We start from the raw sequence: 25,956 nt of genomic DNA, 5'->3' as shown, positions 1-25,956 counted from the left end.
CCCCTCTTTGCTGTTCATTTTTCTACACTTTTCCTTCCAGTTTGTTTTAAATCCCCTTTTCTTTCTATTCCTTCTTTAGTCCCATGCTCATTGCACCTTGTTTTCTCCATCCCTTACCCCACAGCTTTGCCCAGCTCTGCAATAAATTCTTTTGGATTTAGTAAGATTTTTCTTTAGAGCATCTCAAGTTTATTTCACAAACCAGCAGCCCCGAAGCTGAGCTTTTTGAAAGCCAAAATAAGTTGGAGTTTGTAAAAGCCTGCAGAGAAGGACAAGCTAGTTTTCTGATTTAATAATACTCCAAAATGCTTATATATGACATTTCAGTCAAGCAACACTGGTCTGCTAGTACTCAGTGACATTTTTCCACCCACACCAAGTCTTGTACGGCCCCCAATTGCATCTTCTCATCTTTTGTCTGACACTATTTGAAAGAGACTTATTGCAACCTCTTCTGTCTCTGCTGCTGGACATCTCCTCCTCCTGTACTGTGGCATGAGGGTTCCAAGAATGGGAGTAACCACAACACACTGGCAGCAAGCTGGGCTCCCACACATCAACCCTGCAGTGCTATTGCTGCCAGAAAGCCCAGAGTGCCTACCTAGGACAACACTCAAACTGCCATGCAGCTGTCTCAGCAGCCTACATACAGCAATTTTTTCTCTCCACAATACACTTTTTCTGCCCACTTTGGGCTGTGGCCCGTGGCTGCACCACACAGTGCAAGCAATGCCTGCTGCCCCAACACAGCTTGAAGCTGGGGCAATAGCATATATTGCAATTGCGCTTGACTAAAAGCATCAGTGAAATAAACATCCTCTAAAACTCACAAGACTCCTGTTCTGAATGTGTAAGAAGAAAATACAAGAATGATAACAAGTAAAATTGAGACTTCCTTACTATCACATCTCAGTATCTCAAAATATAGGACTTAAGGACTGCCTGAACCAACAAATGCACATGCACCCGGTTTATATCTGCATATTGTTTTTATTTTCAGCCTGTTCATAATTTGGTATCCTCCACATGCAGTGATCACAAGTTTTACTATTTGATGACATCCTGTCAAGAAAAACACACACTTCTGTTTGATTTATATCTCCTTTCTGATGGAACTAGTGGCCTCAAGTAAAACTTCTTGAAACTCTAAAAAGCCAACCCACTCTTCATCTCCATACATATGTTTTAAAATATCTTTGCTAGTTTCTTTTCTACAAGCAGAAAAACAAATGCCAGGACCATCATTCCACAGGTCACCTCTGCCACAATTAATAACTCAGACATAGTTTGTTCTCTTTAAAATGGAAGGAATAACTTAACATTCAGTACTCAAGACATAAGCCTTCTGTGGATTTATATAATGTCATCGTTTTTCCCCAGTTGAAGACACTAAGTGGTGAAATTTCCTCTCTTTCTCAGCAACTTGCACTCTTTCCAAAGATATATACTCTTCATCTTCAGTTAAGTAATGCTTTGCACTGAATATTTTCTGCTTTTTATTACTGATTCACTTGGCATCGTGATATTTTCTGGCAAACCTTCATAGTCTCTTCTTGCATTTGGCCGTCCTAAGTAATTCCACGCCACCTGCACAGTCTGCCACCTGACAGCTCACTCTGCACTTCATGAGTTGTTCAGCAGTTTGTTGAACACCTCACATCCCTGTATAACTCTACTGGGAACAGCACTCTGCCCGATAAACTCACTGTTCTGTGCTACATTGTGTTTCCTTTTATTAGTTATTAAGCCAATGCACTATCCCACTGCAGCTCATCCTTTCAGAGCCTCTTAGAACCACAACTAAACGACAATAAACAAATCAGCATCATCTCTGATACCCAACTAGTCACCTCATAGTCATTTCCATAAAGGTTCCGCCTTGTATTTGTGTTCACTTTGAGACTCAAGCATGCAAAATGTAAACTGAAGGCAAGCTAAAAAAAGCAATAATTTATACGTATTTAGGAAGCAAAATAAGCTGTTATTGAGCTCTTTACGGCTACACCCTCAAGAGCACTCCTGAATAGACAGGTGGGTAAGGATGAGGTGCAATGAAATGGCAAAACCCCCTGCTCAGTGTCAGCGAGAGGGCAGCCTCCTCCCCACACCTCCACTGCTCATCCTGCATACTGAAGATTACTCGAAGCCATTAGATCATTCAGATTTGAAATGAAAACTTATCCATTTTAAACACTTTGAATAATTCCCTTGTGGGATTCACTCTTCAGTCTGATATTGCTGATAACTGCCATTTACATGACTTGAAAATTAGCTCAAACATTTTGTCCACAGTGGCTCATCACATAGTTTATGAACGCATCCTACCTGTGAGCGAGGCAGCTAAGATGAAAGGAAGTAAAATGAACTTCTGGAACCTCTCCATTGGAGCATTCTCTCCTGGTCCCTAAGGCAGAAAGCCACAGCAGTCACTGAATGCTTGAGAAGAAGCTGAAGGACAGAACTTATGGAGAAACTCAGTAATGAGCTGTTGCTTTGCGTCTTGTGATTAAGCGTGACTTTATGTGACCTGTAACGCAAACAAAGAATTATGATTAAATAAGGCAAGGGTTGAAGGAAAAGCAGTACCTCCTCTTAGAACAACTGTCTGAAAAGAAGTAGCTGAGCTTTCAGCACACCAGAGAAAACTTCCCCTGCAGACCTTGCATCCCTCAGTCCATCTTGTCTATTGTAACACTACTGCTTCAGGACAGATTGCATCAGGGGAGCCCTATCTGCACCATTATAGTTAATCATAAGCAGCTGGGAAAAATAATTCTTTTAGCTGCCTGTAATCACATGCACATGGAGGATGCCCTGCCCGTACCACCGGCAGTATCCTGGCCGAGTAATGAGCTCTGTGCTCCATCACTTGCTTGTCAGACAGAGTCTAAAGTGAGGCCCTAGCTGCTCTTTGGGGCTGCAGAGGAGCTGACTTGTATGTCAGGAACTGTTTTCCTACAAGAAGCAGACAAAAAGGACAGCCTTTAGGAGGGAAAATGGGAACATGCCCCAGTGCGTTGTTACATCCCCAAAAATGTTTCACTGCTTTTCCATATGTGTTAGACCAAAATAAGGATTCCTATTCATAAATTCACAGGTGCAGCCTAGCACCAGCGTCACCATTACAATCCTACCCACCACTAGCCACCCCACCCAGAGCCAGCCATGGGAAATACCAAACCTCCTCCCAGGTACCAGCTAAGCACTATTTCTCTAAATCTGTGAGATCCCCTTACACTCCAAAATAAACCGTAGAATCACAGAATTATTAAGGTTGGAAAAGACCTCTGAGATGACCTAATCATCAGCCCATCCCCGCCATGCCCACGTCCCTCAGTGCCACATCCACACGGATCTTGAACACCTCCAGGAATGGTGACTGCACCACCTCCCTGGGCAGCCTGTGCCACTGCATCACCACTCTTGCTGAGAAGAAGTTTTTCCAAACATCTGAGTCCCTCCTTTCAGGTGGATGTAGAGAGCAATAAGCTTTTCCCTGAGCCTCCTCTTCTCCAAAACAATCATATTCACATCAGCATGATCACACTTCCACAGTGGACGTTGATAGAATACAGAGCTTAAGGTTGAAGCCATCACCTTAATTGTACATTTTCTGTTTTTCCAGCTTCTGTGATTCACGTGTGTGAGATGATCTAGCAATTGGCAAACATGCCTGTAGCAGGGTGCTGGAACTTGATTATCTTTGAGGTCTCTTCCAACCATTCTATGATTGTTCTCTTCCCTCTCAAAACACATGGGAGGCTGTTTGACTGCACTGCTTGGTTTACAAACATCTCATCTGGGAAATCTGAGTTTTCCTTCATGAGCGGGATGCAACCCAGAGGATTTGGTCTTGTGGTGAGCCCTTATTTCTTGTCAGGAAAGTACTTTTGGTTTCAGAAGTGCTCTTTGTGGCCACGCATAAATATCAGTATCACCATAGAAATACCCTGTGTTTACTGTGAGAAGTGTACTTTTAAATCATCCTCTTGTTTAAACCAAAACTGCACCAAGGGCCAAACCACAGGAGTCCTGGCCCAACTGTTATGCTAGACTCAAGCAAGAAGCAGATTTTCACCATTCTGCACAACAACTCTGCCTTAATTTCCAGCAGTACTTTTGTGAAAGCAGACGTAGAAGAACAGCAAGGGGAGATCTGCAGCAGCACTTGGAGCAGGGAGGATTCTTACAGGAGGTGCTGGCGTGTTGCCATGGGCTCCACATCACCAACAAAACCCTTGTTGTTCTCCAGCCAGGTGTGTTTGATTGCAGTGCCAAGCTATCCTGCAGCTCTACTCACCAATGGGTGCCTTGAGCAGGAAGGATCTTGTGGAGCTGAGTGCAGCAGCTGTGATGTGATCGGCTGGCAATTTGATCTGCTATTCCCCATTTTGCAAGCTTTCGATTTGCCTGACAAACTTAAAAGGGCAGCCCTGTTAATTAATCAACGTTTTAAGCTTAGTCTGTGCCAGTTTCTTCATCCGTGTGTTGGGAGGGAGATAGTCTGTAGGTTGATTTGGGCATGCCTGAGGTATTCTGAAAGACTTGTGTTTCCTTGGCTACGTGCTCACTGGAAGGCTCACACAGGTAGTTGAGGGGAGGGGCTGCAGAGCCTTCTCCTTTCCCTCATTGCCCCAGCCTGCAGCACACACTTACACACCTGGTAGCTGTAAGTATTAGCATAATATGCGGCCTTAACTGAAACTGCCTCAAGGTAGCACCAGGAAGCAAACACAGACGTCAGTATCATGTCCTTAACCAGGAAGTCACCATCTTGGGAGGGATCTGCCAGTACAAAGAGCACCCCAGAACCCCGCATGTCTCTAAAGCAGACAGACACGGTTGTAATCTCACTCATAAACAGCTGGTATTGCTATCTGTGTGGGGCAGCTGCAGGCAGGCACTGCTCCCAGCCCCTGTTCTTGACCCAAGTCCAATTTTGCCTGCACCCACACCAGATGAAGGGGACGATATCACCCTGAATGTACGACAGCTGATGGCCTCCCAGCTGAAGCAAGAGCCAGGGAGAGGGTTAAGCTGTGTTTCCCCCAGCACTCCCTTTGCCAGGCAACGCAGCTCTGCAGGGTAGCAAGGATCGCTTCCCCTGGATACCTAACTGTGCTTTTCCACCCACTCTCTGTCACACGCAAGCAGCACTCAGTTGGTGAGCCCTCACCTTCTTTCCTGGAAGAAGCCTTCCCCAGGCCCAGCCGCCACCTCTCCCTGCTCCGTGCTGTGGGGTGAGTGCCCGTGTGATCCCGTGATTGCGTGGCTGGGCTTTGGTCTGTCATTGTCCCCACGGTAGATAAGGTGAGGGCTGCGTCTTCCTTTCTGCCCGCCCCGATATGCATATTGTGGTGTTAATATTTAACCAGTCCTGTTGGAGGAAGCGTGTAATGCTGATGACGGGCCGGTGGCAGCGAGTTACGTGCTGTCCCGACCTGAAAAGCTGGATTGGCAACGACACCTGATGTCCCAGCGGAGGGCTGCTGCTGTGCCGTCTGTACAGGTCATAACATTTATTTAACATATTCTGTAGCCACGAGGTTGTGTGTTAGTGCTGGTGCACACCCCTCTGTCACAGTACTGCAGGCAAAATGGTGGGGAGCAGAAGCACCCAAAAGGACTCCCATGGGCCAGGGTGAGCTGGGTGCTGAGGGGCCCCACACCAGCTATGCCCTCGTTGATGTTTCCCAGAGACAGGGGCAGAAAGGCCATCACAGCCCCTGACAGAACCAGTGAGAATCCAGGGGGTCTGGTCTGCAAGATGGGGCTGGAGATATGGCAGGTGACAACACCACAACGTGGTGCCAAGAGGATTGGTGCAGAGGTTGGGTAAGGGACACCAATGAGACAGCGTGCAGCATCTCTGGGGTAGGGAACGTTGGTCCAGGAACTGAGATGGACACTTGGGCTGTGGGGGGATTCCAGGCAGTTGCCAAAGGAAGGTCAGGCCTGGTGGTACCCTCAGGGCACTGACAAAATGGGCCCCCTGCAAGTTTCATAGAATCCTGAATTGGAAGGAACCCATGAGGATCTCTGATTCTGAATTTTGTTTTTCTTTACAGGATTAAATCACACCTTTTTCTGGCACATCCATTCTGAACTGTTTTGTTTTCTTTGTGCGGTTATAGCAAACCTTTTTCTGGAGCATCTATAGTCACTTATGGTCACCAAAGCTGCAGTGCAGTCTTAAGAGAGATGCTCTTACCATTACTACAGCCTTTCTTCCTCTGCAATCTCAACTGCATCCTCCAGGCCAGTAAGTTGAGCTGATGTGACACATCAGGAAGTATTGCTAATGAGTCCATCTGCCAAGAAGCCTAAATCATAAAGAAGGGACATATGATTTTCCTGAACTATATATCTTTCTAATCACAGTAACAATTCTAGCCAGTAAAAATTAATGCCAAACTGACATAAGATTCACTTCAGCAAAGGGAAAGGAAACATTTTGTTTGGGGAGTTTTGATCCATTTCCAACACTAAATTTCAGAAACTTTCCTTTACTAAAAAAACGTATCACCCTGACTTGTTAAAAAAGCAACAGAACAATCAGACTTCCTATAATTTCCCAAGCAAATGTAATTTTTCTTTCATTTGACATCTTTGCTTTTCCACATGTATCTTTTCTAAAAATCTAAAATCTCACAGTCTTGTTCAGCCAGCATCCCCACTTTCAAAACTGTACTCTTAACATCTATGAATATTTTGATTTCCATTCAAATAAAAACAGAGGAAGAAAAGAAAGTATCTAATAAGTGGATTCCATTCCAGGTTGCCCAAGTGGGAAAAGTGCTGAGAATGAATTGATTGGATTTTGGTTTGGATTAATAAATATAATTATTGGTAAAAAGCTTCAGGAACAATAATATCTGCATTTAGAACTTGTACAAAACTATGACTTCGCACTACTGAGAAGAGATAGGCTTTGTCATCTTTGTAATTGTTCTTTGGGTAGATTTAGATAACCCTTTGTAATTGTTCTTTTGGGTAGATTTAGATAACCCTTTAACTTCTTCCATACCAGACTAAAACCCTGCTCTCTTAGTATCTCCTCACTAGTGTTGTGTTCTAGAACCCTGGCCACTTATCTCCTGTCCCTGGACCCTCTCCTGGTTCACCACACCCTACCTGAACTGAGGGGGCATCAAATCACACAGAGGTTTCCAGATGTGCCCAGTAGAGGAGCATAGCAGTTGCTTTGAAAGTGCTGGAAACTCATCTCTGAACATGCTCTAGTACATGGTTTGCCATATTTGCAATGAGCAGCAGTTATTCCCTTCCCGAAGGTCTCAACCAAGTTCCCTACCAACTGTCACATAGGTAGTATAACTGCAGCCCGTACCTCAGGGTTGTTGCAGATTTTAGTTCTTCATCTCTTTGGATTTCATGATGTTTTCTCTTGGCTCAGTCCTCAAGCTTATTAAGGTCCCTCTGGATGGCATGTTGCTGCATCTGTGCTACAAATTTTGCTACAACACTGTCTAATCACGTGCTGATCAGCTGTCTCATTACCACACTGCAATCTGTGATACTCCGTAGATTGGCCATATCCTTAAGCATGTAAAGATGCATACAACACCCATTATGATTTTCACAAACTAGTGTATCACCTTACATTGAAAGAGGTAGAAATCTGGCAAATAAGTGATTTCAAAAGCTCAAGTGGTCCTGAGATCTACAAAGTGCTATGGATACTTACTTGTCACTGCATTAGCCCTCAGGACTTTGAGCATTGTGAGATTTCTCAAAACAGGGTCAGCTGCCACATGCTGGGTACACCATTGCTCTGGGAGGAGGTTTTTGCATCTAAAGGCCCAGTTGATGCTCCTCCTTAGTGAGGAGCTCTCCTGGAAGGTTGGCATTCTGAGTCTAAAGTTCCTCAGGTCAAAGTGGTTTTAAAATTCACTTTTCCCATCTTATGAGAAACTAACCTGACTACAGCTGCCCAGAACAGACCAGCAGTATACTCAAGGCAAGCAGTATCTATCTCTGCATCCCAGGTTCACAGTTTTGCCTATACAAAAGATAAGGCTCCATATTAAAGATTCCGTTCAGTACATTCATCATATAGCATGCTGGCCCCATTTGCAGGCATTTCTTCTCTGCCTCCTCAGTGTAGAGAATATTAGCTGAAGCCCACAGGAGGAACAGGGTGTGCTGTGGCCTAGAGCATCCACCATGTTCATGTCTCGTTCTGGATCTGACATGAGTGGGAGTTGTCAGGGGAGCACCTGTCACCTCTACCCACACATTGCTGGCTTGGCCTCATCAGCTGAAATCCTCCTGGGGTGCATCTGCTGCACAGTGACTGGATTCAAATGTCCTTTGTTTTCCCTGGGGCTGCTTAGGCAACCAACACATGTATTAATATTTTATTATTTATTTCTCACTGACCTTGTTAGTTCTTTCTTTACTTTGACTTTTCTAATGAACCATAGAATCGTGATGAATGCAGCAATTGGCACTGGTTAGGATGTGTGTGGGATAAGACATAACACAGCATGGTAAAAGGTACAAATCCCCAGCCACCGAGAACAACATGCACATACAAGACTCCCCATGCTCATGAGTATTTGAAGGATCGTGTTCTAAGTTTGCTAGCCTGTTGCAAATGGAAAATCATTTTGTGAATCATCAGCCTGTGTACCATGCAGATTCCTACCTCCCACTCTAGTTTCTCTAGACACTTCTTTCCAGTTCTCCCTTTTTCTTTTGCCTGTGAGTGGGAGGATTTATGCCCATTTTCTTCCAACTCTTCCAAAGTCATTTTGTACACCATGTCATTTCTTCTGCAGCTACTCAAATGTGTAAGCTGCTGGAGCAATCCTCTAAAATTTTTTGTTCTCGGTTGCGTTAGTCTGAAACATATGTCTACACAACCTGCTGTGCCAACCCACGCTTCAAGCAAAATGGACTTTTTAAGAGTTGCTTACTGAAGGCTTCTGTCATTGTCGCTGTGGCCATAAGCATTTTTATGAGAATTGGACAAATTGCCGTGATGGAAACTGAAAAGCATTTAGACGCCTTCATTTGTAAGTACTTCTAACAAGACAAGAACACTACAGAGGAAATCACCAGTCCCTGCACTTCCAGGCTGTACTTTAGCTTACTTAGTTGAGTCAAAAAAAGTATGATCAGAAGATGTAAGCATTGAAATAAGGAAGAAGCATTTAAGAGATAAAACACCAAAGCTAATTTGAGATCAGTGTTAGAAATGAGAATAAAATTCTTCATTTTCCCATGAAAATTGGCTTGAAAAGTGTTTTGAACATTAGAAAGACTTTTAGAAATAGCTGCACATTAAGAAACAAATGTTCTTTCCTCAAATGGAGAATAGTGTAAGAGCTGAAACCTTTAAAAAAGGCTGAGGTAGGAGACAAGCTGACCTACAGGCTGAATTAGGTGTCTGATACCTTCATGAGTGTGTGACTCTTCTCTTTATTAGCAGATCAGGCCAAGGAGATGCTAAGCTTGTCTGTTTCAAACCTATCTGCCTCATTTTTGTTTCTTTCTCTATGCTCTTACTCCTTTCCCCTACTGTTTTTCAAAATACTTGACCCTCTGAATGGCATGCTTCTCATTCACAACATTTTTTATTAGCATTTGTTAGCTATATCAGCCTAAGTGAGGCTTTGATTTAATCTTTTCCTTAATTGGAGCACAAATGTACTAGAGGAAAAGTTCCAGAAGCAACAGGACCACATCATTTCCTCTATGTATTACCTATATGGCTACTGTTCTCCAGCACTTTCCTGCCAGGATTCCTTCTGAACTACTCCTTACTTCCCCTTTAGCAGGTGTATTCCTTCTCTCCAGTGTTGAAATCTGCATTGAGTTGCAGTTGGTAAAATGAAAATGTCTTAATTCAGGAAATGTACATGAAAACATTCAGCATGGAATCCAAACAATAAATAAGTAAGTTATTCACAGAATGAAAGAAGATGCAGCTTTGGTGCTGCTAGGAAGAATGTAAATCTGAGAAGGAAATGTTTAGTGCACTCTAATAGATCAGTTCTCCTAGCAACATTTTCTTCAGCTTTAGAAATGCCTTGTCTCTGGTCCAAATTGTTAGCTTAATTGCCCTGATTATCATTCAGTCTGTTCTAAGGAACTTTTGATGCATGATAGTGTGCCAAGAAAATGTAAGCATCATTTTGTATGCTTACTATACTCACTATTACATTTTTCATTATTGCTTAGGGTCATGATTTCAGACTGCCTCCCTATGGAAAACCAGACTCTTCAAAGAGATTAGGTAAAGTGCCTCTCTATACAGAGCTGCCTTAGCCCTGGTGCTCTTGATACCTATCAGTGGCACGTAGAGTGAGTGGTGCACAAACCTCTTCTTCAAGACCCATGAACAAGTGCTTAGCCCAAAGCTCTACATCCCACAGGACATCCCACAGTTAATGCCAGAAAAACTACCAGTGGAGTATGAAGTTATACTCTTTCTCTTTCTTTCCTGATAATTTCACAAGGTTGCCAGTTTTAAGAAGCATTAATGCTTACACGTCTGAAAACAGAATATTAATGAATATTCCCTAAGTGACCTACAGGAGTGATCCAAACTGACACTGTAACGATGAGAGAACAGATTATCACCATAAAAGTCAGCACTACACTGGAAGAGCTGTGTCTTGTTTGCATTTTCATGAAATACAGCCTTATGACTGACATAAAACTGTTCCCTTTGGGCAATCATTTAAGATCACAAAGCAAAAAGAAGGAGCATTTTATTTTCTTTGAAATGCATGTCTTTTATGTGCTGTACCTGTGATATAACACCTGTGACTGAAAGCTGCTCTTTTGCAGTAAAAGAACATAAATACCTGGCAGAGATAGTTCCATACATGCAGCTTCTCTTTATGTTTGTGTTCACTGCCATATTTTGTATTTCTCTTACCTACAAACAGTAAAAAATTATTATGATTATATTCATGTGCAAAATAAGACCCCCCGGGAGGTCAGGAAACTCACGGGTGCTGAAAGACTTCAAGAATATTTGAAGATTTTTAGGCTAAAATTTCCAATCTGTCTTCTCCCCGATCCCATGTACCATTTTCTTCAGCAAAGCTGAAGCAGGCAGTACCTCTCAGTTACAGTGATCTCTGGCAGCAAACCTCCTCCCCCTCAAGCTGTACCTTGTCATGATTTCATGGTTTTTCATCTGTATTCCACATCAGTGTTCCATTCCATGACCCTCTACCTGCGGCCAAGCAACTGCAGCCCTTGCCTACGAACTAACGGCGGCATCAGACCTTCCACAATCCACACGAATGGTTCTTCGCTTGGGAGGGCACCCTTAAAATTCCCATTCTGCGCTCACCTCCCCCTGGCCATGGACCAGCGGACATCTGCTACGGTAACCACGTGCCTCAGCGACGCCCATCCACACCTGACCCCTGGCACATCATCTCAGGCGAGTGGGGCTACTCCACCACCTCTCCTTTATCGTGGTCGCCTCTTCTGCTACACGTGTCACCTATTACACCGTTTTTCGTAGAGCGCGGTTGTTCCCAGACTCCGGGTAGCAGATCCCCATGATTTGGTGCCTTCACACATCCTCACCCCAGCACTAAGCTCTCCCCACCAGTACCAGTGCTACTCCTTAGCTGTCTCCTTGCCCCAGCAGGAGAAAGCTGCACTGCTCACACAAGTACTCCTGCCTTCAGGCTCTGTACCTCCTGTAATTCCCTCATTGCACCTTTGTTAACAGAAGCACGTGTAGAAGCTTCAGGTCCCTTTATGTACCAGAGTCAAACATTTACTTACAATCACTGTTGCAGCAATAACAATTAAATTAAACATGAAGGGAATGTAGCTGCCTGGAAGATCTGCAAGCTGGAGGTGTAAATCACACCACATAACTAATTTATGACATTCTGTGCCTACAGCTGTACGCCAACGTTTTGTAAGTGTAAGGGCAGCTCTGATTTCTAAGTGCTTTTGGCGACAGAAGAATAGGAAGCTAATTACACGTGCCTCTCGCCCTGTACCCAAAGCCATATATTAAACAAGGTCAGGGTAGATCAGCAGCCAAATGCAAGGAATATCAGTAAATGGCTCAGTTGCAGAAATCCAGAGGTGGAACTTGGATATTTTTCCACACAAATAATGGACTTTCAGATTTGTGAAATGTGAGGCAAAAAGATCTCTCGACCAAAGAAACTAATTATGTTTTCCAGTGGAAGTGTACTTAAACAAACTTTTTAAAGGATAGCCTTACACTCCTATTTTATCAGACTGGGAAAAAAAAAAAAAAAAAAATCTGTTTTCTCAGCCAGAACCTGTGCAAAATACAGGTCTGGTTTTCAGAGTAAGATGTCCTATGTCTTGCATATACGTGTCTTTGTTATGGTTTTAATAATCACGCACTTGGCACTAAGGTTTTATCTGCAGAAGCTTTTGACTTGACTGCCCTGAAGCACATCGTTAATAGACAAGAGAGTTGTGTGGCGGGACTGCATGTTTAATTCTTGGGAAAGCACTCCCATTGGTGGTCACTTTGTCTTTCATGGGAGTTCTGTGCTTGCCTTAGGAAAAGGGACCGACAACTCCTATTTTAGGAAGTACAAACTAAGTATTCTAGGGAAGAGGAGAAAATCCTTTGTGACTGAAAAAAGAACAAGCCTCCTAACTTCATTACATACCAAAATGATAATACATTCACACCCAGAAAAAATGTTAACACGCAGATTTCTGGTAACAAAATAGTTTATTAAAATATCATACACTGAATAGTTAGATCAACATTCTCAGGTTCTATGCCAAAAATGCAAACATTATCACATTATTTTTATTATTATTACGATTATCCCAGTATCCTGCCCACATCCAAGAAGAATAATGTCCCTACCAGATCCACAATAGATGGTTAGCCCTTGTATCCCATTCAGTTTTTACATAAGGCATATGTAAATATACATACGTTTGATGGCTAAAATCTATCCCGTATTCTCAAAAGAGACAGGAAGGGCGATACCTCCTCAGTAACGCTGAATCAGATATCTTTCACGGACGTATAAGAAAATCCTAAACTATGTTGAGGTTATGTTAACCAATGTTTATAATTGCAAAAAAAAAGTGCTTATTTTTCTGTGTTCCAAAACCCATCTCATGTTGGAAATATGAAGTATGCTGAGTTGAAGTATTCAACTCTAAGACACTGACAGCTCTGTTGATTCCTGGAGTCCTTGTTCCTCAGTGAGAAGAGCTGGAGTAAGTTTCCAGAGTAATTTTCCAAATCTATTCATTGATTCAATGATCTTCCTTCCCAAGAAACATAAAAAATTCTAGGCTTGTGCAGATAAACTGCTATCAATTTCTATAAGCTTTTATATCAATCTATAAAGACCTAAAGAGAGATAAGTAGATGTACACTGCAGTGCTTTGTTTGCTTAGTTGTATTTCCAATCTTTTCCTGACAGCCTTTCATAGGAAAACACAAAATTTGGCAAAAGGATAATAAAGAGTTTTGACTGTGTTAAAAGCCATGATCCATGGCCTCAGCAGCAAAAGCTAGTTTCATTTAGCTGATACATATAAACTGACAAGCTCGGTGGCTGTGTTTGAATAAACAAATAAATGTACCTTATGTGCAATCGGTTAGTTTTCTTAAATCACCTTTTACAGCAGAATCATACTGTATACTTAATTATTTATTTATTACATTCTTATTCGAAGCAACATACTGAATGGGAAGGATTATGAAATCAGTTTCTGTGAGCTAGCAGCAAATTATATGTTGAGAAAATTAATGTGTAGCACTTTCACTTTGAAAACTAATTTGCAATAAGAAGGGGAACAAGCTATCTAAATCCATAACATTTCATTCTGCACTGATTTTCTCCTTATGCAGACTCAGTGGTGGCAAGGCAAATGTTTCAGTTAGATACGCCATTAAATGCCTAATAATATATATTTGGAGGGGACAAAATATTACAAATGCAGTAATTTATTGGTATTTTTCCAGAGGTTTCATAGAAATTTCAAATATGCTCCTTGGAAGCAACATCCAGAATGGGGTGTTTTGTTCAAACACGCCTGAGGACCTAATAACAAATGGCACAGTAACAATGGACTTAGCCCTGAAAATATAGGGGTAGCTTCTGCAAATGTGATTAACACAGAATAGCATCATCTTCCCCAGTTAGTTAGGAATGCTTCTGAACTAAAATAAAACCTGCAGACAAGAAAGCTAGCAGAGCCTACCATCATAGGTAACGTTTCTGTGATGATACAAGGCCACAATCTGTTCAAGTAAGATGTATTTAAGAGTAGACATCCCACAAAGCTGTCTCCTGATGGAAGACTTTATCCTTTGGCCACAAGCTCAGACTGACAGAAGATCAGCAGCAGCACCATCCCAGGAGCCAGGTGCCTCTTGAATCTCAACACAAAGTGGAAGATAACAAGCAAACTCATCTGTATGTAAACAAACAGCTTTCTGCCTAGTCAAAGGCTCTCTGGGATAGTTTGGTTAGACTGGTCCTAACAGCTGGGATAAAGCTGGTGCCAGGCACGGAGGTGGAAGTGAAGCACATGCTGCAGTGAACAGATGGGATGAGAGATGCACGAGGGGCTCTAAGAGTATTTCACTTGAGTATCAGCAGAGGCCAGGGTGAACATTGAAGTGCACTTCTACTCTACAAGTCTGGGTACTGAGAGAGACCTGAAAGCACTCGTTTATACTTCACATTTTTCTTTAAATTGGCCTTAGAATGACAGAATCATTAAGGTTGGAAAAGATCTCTAAGATCATTTAGTTCTACCATTTACCACTAGTACTGTCCACTAAACCATGTCTCTCAGTGCCACATCTCAACATTTCTTGAACACCTCCAGGGACGGTGACTTCACTACCTCCCTGGGCAGCTTGTTCCAGTGCCTCACCACTCTTTCCAAGTCTTTTCCTAATATCCAACCTGAACCTCCCCTGGCACAAGTTGAGGCCATTCCCTCACCTCTAGGGATGAGGTATCCGCAGCTTCTCTGGACAGCCTGTTCTGGTGCCTCATCACACTTGTAGCAAATAATTTCTTCCTTATATCTATTATAAATGTCCCCTTTTTTGTATTAAAACTGCTACACCTTGTCCTATCACTACGCTCCCTGATAAGGTGTCTACCCTCAGATGCAGACCCTGTAGGACCCCTGTAGGTACTGTAAGGCCACTATAAGGTTTCTCTGAAGCTTCCTGTTCTCCAGACTGAACAAGCACAGCACCATCAACCTTTCTTCAGAGGAGAGGTACATCCCTGTGTCCTCTCCTAGACCACCCTGGACAGGTCCATGTCCTTCTTATGCTGGGAGCCTCAGAACTAAATGCAGTAATTCCAGTAGCACAATAGCAAGTTGGCACCTTGGGTACAATAGTTGCATACAATGAACAGCAAAGAAAAATGACATTTCTACAGGTTACATGGAAATAATAGTGATTTAAATGCTGCTGTTAGGCTTGTTCAGTCTGAGCCTCTGCACCTACTGAAGGCAGGAACAAAAGCAAATGTGCTACAACAGGGTTTTGAGTCCAAGGGCAGACAACACCTGCAAACTGGAGATGCTGTTTGTTCAGCCTGGATGTATGTGCTGGGGGAAGGCAAACATCCCCTTTGCTACCCACCCAACCACCTGATTAGACATATCCCTGCTAAAGCTGTACACGTGGCTATTTTCTGAATGGGCGACTTAAAATAGATCATGTTATTCTTCTACCAAGATAAATAAATAAATGAATAAATAAATAAAAGATATTTCATTATCAGTTGCCAAAAAGCAGCGCATGACTTTGGTTTACTTTACATCAGAATACATAATATAACTCTCAACATCTATCAGGATGGGGCATGTTCCTTCTGAAAATATTTATCCTGCTTTTCAGGCACAGGTAAGTGAAAAAGGACACACAACTGTCCCTATGTTAAATAAAAGGAACAGAAATAAGAAAAATAAACAAAATCAAAGTAACAGAATGCTGTATCAGAATTTCTGAATTAGATGTACTGTTTATCTCCCTACAGTAAGGGACTGTAGTTTAACTTTGATCAACCATTTATAGTAGGTTCCAATCCATCAAAGCAAAGCACAAACATTAAACATATCTCCTAGGTTCATTGTAATACCACTGAGATGACAAAGGGTCAGGATCATCGCTTCTACAAGGAAAGGCTGAGAGAGCTGGGCCTGTTCAGCCTGGAGAAGAAAAGGCTGAAGGGGGATTCTGTGATGTACAGGTGACAGAGCACTGGCACAAGCTGCCCAGAGAGGCTGTGGAGTCTCCTCCTTGGAGATCTTCAGAAGCTGCCTGGACATGGGCCTGGGAACTCAGCCCTGGCTGTCCCTATGGGAGCAGGGGTAAGGCCAAGTGATCTCCAGAGCTCGCTGCCAACCTCAACCAAGCTGTGGTTGATTCTGTGATATGGATCCAGCCATATCACCTAATCATTTCCATTGGGAAGTACACATAAGGAAATAATACAGTAGCCTTACACATTCACAAAGTAACCTGCTATACCTAAACCTGTCCCAAGAGTGCTTCATGGGCAAATTCTTCCACCACGGAAAGAAAATCTGTGTAGACTGAATGGGAGATCTCTGCCTCTACACAGTTCTGCCCACACAGAGCTCACTGAAAGTACATGGCTACAGTTCCCTATGCCAGGAGGGGAACATCTTGACAGCTACAAGCAACTCTTCTTAAATGCCTGCCCAGATGGAAGCACATGCAGTAATGTTTTAAGGGAGACATGTAAGAGGGTGCAATTATTTTCTGTAAATTAAAGTATCTTGTTATTCTTTGCTTGTTTTTGCACTGCAGAAATATTCCCTCTCTGGTAGCAGCATGATTTTGAGAGCTAGTCCATGGAGAAGGGAGCCTTGTGGGCCTGCATCTTCCAGGAATAATAATAATAAAAAAAAAAAAAAACAACAAAAACAACAACAACAAAACTTGCCTATGTAGAGAAGAGATGGAAAGAGGTAGAAGTGAATGGAAGAGAAAGATGTCACAATGCTCTGAGGCAGAAATGGGGACTAAACCATAAGAAATGTCTTCAACATGATGGATCTAGAATTTATAATAGAGTGTTTTGCTGGAGTCAAGTGCAGCCCTGTAAATTCAAAGCATTTCAGTTTGTTAATTCAGTCAGGGAAGGTGCTAGAGCACTCTCCCATGTTCTTCTGTCAGTAACTGATTCCAGTAGCTCTGCTGTTCGGATAAGCTTACTTTATGGCATGTCACGATTTTCTTAAAGCGAGAAACAGAGAATGGAATCTTTTCTGGAAAAAATGTCTGTTCTGAATGAAGCTCCTCTGGCTGAATTTTTAATTTATCAAGGCACAGTCCTATGAACACATCTTCCAGTTTGATGTATGAAACACTCTCCGAAACATGATAGATCTGACTAGCAAGATCGGTGGATAAAACATAGCCAGTCCCTGAACAAAATGGTGGGTAGGTCTTACCGGAGTATTCTTCTATCCTCACATTCCACTTGCTCTCATTTTTCCTTATGGGGTGCTCATGCAGTTTTAGAAAGCCTGTGTAAAGGCCTGTGGTCCTCTTTTTCTTTAGAAGCAGCTCGGTGAGGTAAAAAACATTCACAAACACATCTGTGTCAGTTTTCATCACAAAGCTGGACTGATTACAATACTGGTGAACCCATTCAATTCCCATCATGGTCTTTAAAGTCAAATTGTAGTATGTGTCCATAAAATCCTTTTGAATAATGTCTTTGTATTTTTGGCTTTCAGCACTGATGTCAGCCTGCTGCCCATCATTCACAGGGGTCCCCAAGAGGAAATACGTCACCAGGCGCTTGCCAACCACCATTCTCTCCTTCCCCCATGTTTGCCGGATGACCATCCTGGCATCAACGTCTTTAGATGACGAAGTCACAAGCAGGACAAGGAAAGGTGGGTTCCTATGGCAATCTATATCTGGGAGATGCAAGAAGTTTCCTTCAATTCTCCTAAATGTTTGTAGTGTGCAACTTTGTTTTTTGCTGTAGAATATAGAGAGTCCAGTCAAATTCATGTAAAAATAACATAAGCTGGCACAGCTGAGCCCCATAAGGCAAACAAGCACCTTGACTTTTCTGAAATCCATCTGAAATAAACAAGAAGGAACGGCATATTAAAAAAAAAAAAAATCTTGTTCCTTTCAGTGCTGCATACAAAACTCACTGCACAGGGTTTTAAAGCCAGGCCATCCCTTTTTGAAAGCTACCTGTCTCAGGGCATTTGCCCACACACATTTTTCTGAGGATAGTTACTACAGGACATACTGCTAGCAGCCAAATTTTCACTTGTTCTTCCTTGAACCTGGCCCCAAGACAGTATATCCTCAAGTACTCACACAAGAGGGCTCACCGATACCAGCTCATGCTGGTTGATGAGTCTCACTTCCTCATTACTTTCAGCACAGAATCATAGTATCATGGAATCACCAAGGTTGGAAAAGACCTCCAAGACCATCCAGTCCAACCACCCACCTACCACCAATATTTGCCCATTAAGCACGTTACCTAGCATGCCTTTGACTCTTCAACACTGACATAAGAAAGGCTGTGGAGAAGCAGCAGATATACACTCATGCCAGATGAGAGAAAATAACAGTATACAACAATAATAAATACCGTATTTCTCCATTCATTTGAAAAATGTCTGGGTCCCAAAGGCAGCCAGCCCTGGCCAATTAACAGGCATAACCAAGCAGGTTCCTCCAGTCTTCATCTTCTCTGCATCCTGTTGGTCTCTTGCACAGATACAGAAGCTGCTCCCGATCTTGCTGCTGGAGGAGCCATGAGCGGCATGTTTGACATTGGACCAGTTGCTTGGAAAAAAAGACAAAGCAGTGGGTCAGGTTACTGGGATCTTTCTTTTTTTGCAGACTGTAGATGACTCAGCAGGGCATGTTGACGTGAAAAGGAAGCAGTCTACACTTCTCCATCCTTTAGGGGAAGGAGCTCCAAACAGTAACAGCTCATTCATCTTTGTAAAATATCAATGCGCTGCACACATGGTTACAAACCTAGTACAAATTGTAAGAGAAAAACAATGAAAGAAAAGCCAAATAGATCACAGTGCCAAAAAGAATTACACACCTCCATAAAGGAACTGAGAAAATTCTTATGGTTCACCAGCTCCTCTTCCAGAGAACCAGAGTGAAGGATTTTTTACTGGGAGGAAAGCATTCCATTCCTTTTCTCCCAGCTCATAACAGCAAATTTGATCTGGTTTCCAAACCAAAAACACTACAAATGGAGCTGGGAAGCCTCAGATTTCATGAAAATTTGATCTCTGTCTTCTGACCAGGAATGTTCTGCCTGGATTCCCCAAGCTACACCAGTGCTCTCCTCTCAAATGCAGACAGAGGCCTCCAACTTCTTTCCTTTCTACTCAATGAATAGGTTATATGTTACAGACTTAACTGCATTTTAAATACCACTCAATAAGTTCATCTCAGTTTGCCAACAGGAACGATGCACATGTAAATCTGTATGAGAGTTCTTCCTTGTGTATGTACAGAACTTCCTGTGTTGCAGTTTTTCCCACTGTCCCTTGTGCTGCTGCTGCACATCACCAAATTCATCGAATGGATTGGGTTAGAAAGGACCTCAAAGCCCACCTAGCCCCAACCTGTGCCATGAGCAGGGCTGACCCCTGCAAGCTTAGGCTGCCCAGGGCCCCATCCAACTTGGGGTGGATGGGATGCACTTTCTCCCATATTTACTGTGAAAATTGCTACTGTATAAAGAATGGTTGGAGAACAACTGCTTCTGTCATGTTTATTTAGCACAGCACTGCCATGACTGCACTTTGCAGAGCCATCACCATCCAGTCTAAAGCATATTGTTTTACAACACAGGTTAGGTGTGACAAGGCCTACAATTTCTAAATTATCTGACTTTCCCTGTATTTTTCCCCCTTGGCCGGCATCTGACAAATAGTACAGCCTGTGCTTCAAGATTTCCAGCTTCTACGCACTTATCTTCACAGAAGAGTCCTAGCAATGTTACAGTCTACAGAAGGTGGTCTAGGAAACAGTGGAGACTTAATAGTAATCAAACCTCTTTTCTGTTGATTATTTTGGAGAGCACCCTGTATTTTGGCATCAAAATCTCTTAGGTTTTATAGAAAATCCTCTGGCAGTAAGCTTGCCCTGGTTTCATCTGAGTTAATATTCTTCCCCTAGTAGGGGCTGGCTAGCTGTCAACAGGTGGTGAACAATTGCATTATACATCACTTTATCTTGTATGCTTTTGTATTTATTATTATTGTTATTATTTTCCCTTCCTTTTTTGTCCTATTAAACTGTCTTTATCTCAACCCATGAGTTTTACCTTACTCATGGATAGTGGCAAATGCCTTCTGGGGGTGGTTGCAGCAATGGAAGCAGAACAACTGGCAGCACAGAAGCAAACCCATCCAGGGCACTGCACTGTGGAAAGATATTGCTGCCTGGGTAGAGAATATAGTTGTAAAAGTAAATCACGTGGATGCCCATGTACCACAAAGCTGAACCACTGAGGAACATTAAAACAACCAGCAGGTGGATTGAGCCACTAGGACTGTAGTGGCTCAGCTAAATCGGACTGGCAACATAAATATTTCTAGTTCAGTGGGCCCGTGAAACTTCAGGCCATCAAGAAAGGCCATCAACATACAGATGGTCTAGGGATTGAGGGGTGGACTTTATCACTGACACAGGCTATTCAAGAATGTAGAATATGTTCTGTGATTAATCAAGCCAAGCAGATAAAGCCTCTTTGGCACAGAGGATGACAGCTGAAATATAAATACGTGGAAACCTGGCAGGTTATACAGCACTCCCACAAACTCACCATGGCAAACACCATGTGCTTGCAATGGTGGAAGCAACCAGATAGATGGTTGGAAAGAGATCCCATGCCCCAGGCCACTGCCCAAATACTGTCTTGGGCCTTGAAAAGCATGTCCTGTGGTGGCACAGCACCCCAGAAAGAACTGAGTCAGAGAATGTGACTCATTTCTGAAACAACCTCATAAACACCTGGGCCAAAGAGCATGGCATTGAGTGGGTATATCACATCCCCTATCATGCACCAGCCTCTGGGAAAATCAAATGATACAATGGACTGTTAAAGACTACACTGAGAGCAGTGGGTGCTGGGACATTCAAGCACTGGGATACACAATTACCCAAAAACTATCTGGTTAGATAACACTTAGGGATCTGTCAATAGAGCTGGCTCTCCCCAGTTAAAATATTTACATACTGCAGAAGGGAAAAAGTCCCAGTGGTGCATGTAGAAGACGTGCTAGGCAATACAGTCTGGATTATTCCTGCCTCAGGCAAAGGCAAGCCCTTCTGTGAGATTGCTTTTCTCAAGAACATGGGTATATTTGGTGAGGAATGCAAAAGGATGGGGAAGTCCAGTGCGTATCTCAAAGAAATTTGAAGATGGGTGGGAATAACCAACAATTTGAATTGTATAATGAGCAGCACCTACACAGAGCCAAGGACATTTCAGCTCCTCACACTGCCCTGCCTACAAGGAGCTAAGGGTGCACAGGGAGCTGGGAGGGGGCAGAACAGGGACAACTGACCTGAACTGGCCAGAGGGAGACATACTGAACAATAAAAGTGGGGGTTAACTGTTGGGATGAAGTACTGCCTGGGACTGACAACACAAGTCTATCTGAGTTTTCTCTTTGATTTGAGTCAGAAATTGCAGTTTGTTATTATCTCAAAGTTTTTTCCATTTCCTATCATTACAACTGTCAAGTATTTTATGTAGGGCATTGCAGAAAAATTACCTGTTTTGTGTCCTAACGAGTGGTTTGTTTAACCTGCCCAGCAGAGTGTGTTATGGCTCTGTGTATATCCAACATAGTTTGCACTAAAGCCTGAGACCGGAGCAATGTGGGTTACAGCAGCCTGCAGTCATGCTCTCTCTTGGCACATGCCTAAAACGAACAAGGAAGAAAAGAAAAAGATAACACAGGTCTGTATCGTGTCGGACATACCTTTGCTTTGCACATGCCTGAACTCATTTGGCACTTGCAATTGGGCTTGGACAGTCCCCATAGCCAGAAGGTTCAGCCTTTTGCTAGAGCACCAGGAGTCACTTCTTGTCTGAGTGTCAGAGTGATCTAGAAAGCATCAAAGGGACACCCTGGAGCTTGCCGAAACTCGCCAAGATAAGCTCCTTGAATTTCAATTCTTTCAGCAAATTAGGAGAATGAGAGAATTTATTTGCCATCTTTGCTGTGCCACGAGGTTTCCCAAGCACCATGACACTTTGCCACGGTGGGCAAATTTGCTAGAGCCTCCACTTACAACACTGACCTTCGTAAACTCCTTCATGTCGTACTGTGAATGGGTCATGTTAACTCATCTGACTGAGCCTAGTTATCACATCAAAATTAATATGACACCTCCTTTAGATCCGTTAATGAGTATAATTATCTAAACAGCACCAAGAGATCAAGGCTATATGGCATATAGATCAGGAAAAGCAATCTGGCCCGCAGCAGAGAAGGTAAGTAGGTCTAGAGTCCCCATGAGAAAAAGATTCAAAATACAAATTTAAAGAAATAAAGTTTGCTTAATTTTTCTGGGGCAAAGTTACAGTCACACTGCTGAGTTCAGTGGGTGATCAGTCTTAGATTCTTGTTCACGTTGCACATGCTGAACAGCGAAAGTCCCAAAACACAGCATGTTCAAAGCACATTTGGCCATCAGGAGGAGTTGCCACTTTGTATAAGAAAGGGGCAAGAGGTTCCTACTGCCTCTAGCGCACCCAAAAGCATGGCTGTGATTTAAACATGCAAACAGGAGTAGGAACCTCAGGCACCGCACAGCTAAAGACAGCAGAGGCATTTCAAATTGCCTTTCCTAATAGCCAAAAGTAGCACGTGCCCTGGTATAAGCACAACTAATACCTGCAAATGTTTTTGTTTTGTTTTTTTTTTTTTTATTTCCCCTGGAACAAAACCTTTAAGCTGCATTCATAGAAGCTTGGCAGGACACAGAGAGGGACTGAGTATACTTAGATAATAAGTCAATACACCAGGAAACAGTTTTCCTAAATGCAAGCATTTTAAAAGAGCAGAGATCACCTTCATTCTCTCAAAGGCGAAGACTGACAAAGCAGAAGGCTCAGCAGTAGCTGGGACAACACTGCTAGGGAAGGAAGAATCATCCCCTTGCTGGGCAGCCTGGTTTCTCTGTTCAGTCAGGGTCATCCAACCCAGCTGACTTCTACTCAACATAAAGCGTCATCCTTGGACACCTGGCCCTGCCATGCCCCCTTTGAAGTGCTGGCTGAGTCCTGCCCCTTTGCTTGGTGCCTGCATACACAGGGCCATCATGACAGGTGAGACAGGTCACAGTGCCACCTCAACCACAAGAACTCAGTGCGGAAAACAGCCAGGGTGGTAGGACTAAATGTTATCTTCACAGCGCTTTAGAATGTCTCTTTTCAACTCAGAGGAAACCATGCACAGCAGCATATATTAACAACATCCTCATCCAAAGTGAATGTCAAGACTGGAAGGCAAGGAGGATGGAATACTGAATAAAGAACAGGGGGAAAGTATCTTCTTCTGGCTGTTCTGTTAGTTTACAAGAAGGCTTTTCTGCTCTGATACCTCTCACCAATGTCAGGATTCTCTCCTTTTGACAGCTGATTAGCAAGTCTAAGCAAGCCAAGGTTCTAGTGCATTATAATTGCCAGTTTCTGTCAAAGAAGCACTGACTTGCTAGGCACTTTATTTCATACTGGGGAGTATTTTGTTTGGTTTGATGCTTGCTTGTATGGGTGTGTTGTTTGCTTTCACAATCTGCGATGTTTTACGCCCATTATTCTGAGTCCGTCATCAGGACAAGATACAAGTCACGTGAACAAGACTTGTGGACTCTGTTCCACCCCTCCAAAGAATGTTTTTCTCTGTTATTTTTAAATGGAAAAACATTTAAAGAAAATATTGGCTTTTCCACTTGGGGCAGATGGCAGTGCAGGTTAAACAGCCTGAGGGACATGGAAGCACAGAGCTGTGCACAAATCTTTGTGTTTCAAGAGCACACATCAACCTCAGGGCTGCTCCTGATGGGGATTCTGCCCTCCTGGCTCCTCCCCAGCAGATCCTGGGCCACTATTTTGGGGCATACATGGGAAGAGGGGTCTGAGAATGGAAGATGTTAATGTTGAAGATAAACCTCAGGACCACCAGAAAGACAAAAACAATTTATGAATGGGGAAATGGCACCAGGCAGTAATCAATGGGTTCACCAGCAGTCACAGGAAAAGCCTGCTGTGCAGCCAGGAGGAGAACCCAGGTGTCCTGAGCTGCTGGGGTGAGGTTCCAGCTAGGAGTCCTTCCTGAAAGAGGATCCAAGGTAGGAAGCTGGTGCCAAGGCCCTCAGAGAGTCACCAATGTCCCCAACCTTGCCCATCCAAAACATCCTCCTGTCCTGTAAATAATCAGTTAGCTACTCTACGGATGACACTAAGCTGAGTGGTTGATAGGACAAAAGGAAAGGGATGCCAGACAGAGGGATCCAGATAAGTTTGAAAGATGGGCCCATATGAACCTAATGAGGTTCAAGTGCAAGGTACCACATTTGGATTGAGGCAATCCCAGGTATGTGTACAGACTGAGAGAAGAACTTAAGAGCAGCCCTGCAGAGAAGGACTTGTGGGTTCTGATGGGTGAAAAGCTGTATGTGTGTTTTTGCAGCTCAGAAGGCCAATATTATCCTCAGCTGCACCACAAGAGAGGTGGCCAGCAGGGAGAGGGAGGGGATCATCCCCCTCTGTTTTGCATGTGTGAGGTCCCATGTGGAGTATTGCGTCCAGGCCTGGGGCTTTCAGTACAAGGAGTGGAGATGTTGGAGTGGGTCCACAGGAAGATAAAAGCATGCTCAGAGGGCTGGAGCATCTTTCTTGTGTAAAAAGGTCAAGCTGGAGCTGGACTTGTTTATCTTGCAAAAGGCTCCTGGGTTGGGTGACCTCATTGTGTCCCTCCAGTACTTAAGAAGAGCTTATAGACAGGAAGACCAACTTTTTACACAGTCTGGTAGAAATGGGACAAGGGGAAATGCTTTAAAACTAAAAGAGAGGATATTTAGATTAAATGTTAGGAGGAAATTCTTTACTCAGAGAGTGGTGAGATGCTGGAACCAGCTGTCCAGAGAGGATAGCACTTGTTTCATTTACTTCTTTGGATTTTAATAATAAACACATATTATTTTTTTCTTTAAAACTGAGCAGAAGAAACTAGTCCAGCTTTGAAGAATTTAATAGTTCTTGACAAAAAAATAGAACTGAAAGTTACGTTAAATTCTAGAGTAATGTTCATACTGAGGAAATCCTCTGCATACAGAATCTGCATTCAGATATATGAGTACAACTGTACTGTTAAGCAGCACAATCAACACAGCCTCAACACTCTTATTACCGTTGTAGTATGCAGTAATAAGCAGAGAAAATTTTCTTGTAAAAATCAAAGAAAATCCATAACCAAAGTTCAATAATGGAGGAATATCTGAAAATTCCACCTGATTCCTCTAGATCTCCTGTGGTTGTGCTGCAGCACAGACAGTTTTAGAATAGGTGCCTGCAGTTCTTTATCTCTTATCTTTCAAAGAACGACTCACACCATTTCCTTCTCTGAATGACAGTTTTAGTACCACCTAAGGTAACATAAAGGAGGTTAATTACCCCTTCCTCCCCTCTAGCCCCAGCTTTTATTGCTGAGCATGACACCACATGGCATGGGACATCCCTTTGGCCAGTCAGGGTCAGCTGTCCCAGTTCTGTCCCCTCCCAGCTCCCAGTGCACCCTCAGTTCCTCCCTCCTCTCTTTAATACCAGTGGACTCTTTTCCTACAATCCCCCGATCTTCAGTTTACCTCATGGTAATGAGCATTTTTACCTTTCTATTCTTTTTTTCCCCAGCACCTCA

General features: G+C 43.1%; 2 protein-coding genes across 3 annotated transcripts in view; both read right to left on the bottom strand.

The window, feature by feature from the left end:
• IGSF5 (immunoglobulin superfamily member 5) overlaps positions 1-5,287 on the bottom strand; it is a 32,235-nt gene extending 26,948 nt beyond the window's left edge. Inside the window, exons 1-2 of the mRNA XM_015882824.2 lie at positions 5,177-5,287; positions 2,326-2,527 (exon numbers count right to left, since the gene is read on the bottom strand). Of these exons, the coding sequence (XP_015738310.1) occupies positions 2,326-2,383 (58 nt within the window). The 5' untranslated portion in view covers positions 2,384-2,527; positions 5,177-5,287. The remainder of the gene's footprint in view (positions 1-2,325; positions 2,528-5,176) is intronic.
• Positions 5,288-12,702: 7,415 nt separating this feature from the next.
• On the bottom strand, positions 12,703-18,756 carry B3GALT5 (beta-1,3-galactosyltransferase 5). 2 transcript variants are annotated; one of them, XM_032448975.1, is made up of 2 exons: positions 18,642-18,756; positions 12,703-18,112 (listed from the first exon to the last, which is right to left on the bottom strand). In XM_032448975.1, the coding sequence occupies exon 2, from the start codon at positions 18,110-18,112 to the stop codon at positions 17,162-17,164; it is 951 nt and encodes a 316-aa protein (XP_032304866.1). In that variant the 5' UTR covers positions 18,642-18,756; the 3' UTR covers positions 12,703-17,161. The 2 variants fall into 2 exon arrangements, with proteins under 2 accessions (XP_032304866.1, XP_032304867.1); XM_032448976.1 differs by having other exon boundaries at positions 12,703-18,008; positions 18,642-18,751.
• Between the last annotated feature and the right edge of the window lie 7,200 nt (positions 18,757-25,956).

The sequence above is a fragment of the Coturnix japonica genome, chromosome 1 (assembly GCF_001577835.2).
Source record: "Coturnix japonica isolate 7356 chromosome 1, Coturnix japonica 2.1, whole genome shotgun sequence".
Taxonomy (NCBI): domain Eukaryota; kingdom Metazoa; phylum Chordata; class Aves; order Galliformes; family Phasianidae; genus Coturnix; species Coturnix japonica.
This window is presented reverse-complemented; position numbering and strand designations above follow the sequence as displayed.

Bases quoted from the DNA above. Each gene is read 5' to 3' on its own strand.
- B3GALT5 (XM_032448975.1), bottom strand. From the start codon at position 18,112: ATGGATTTCAGAAAAGTCAAGGTGCTTGTTTGCCTTATGGGGCTCAGC.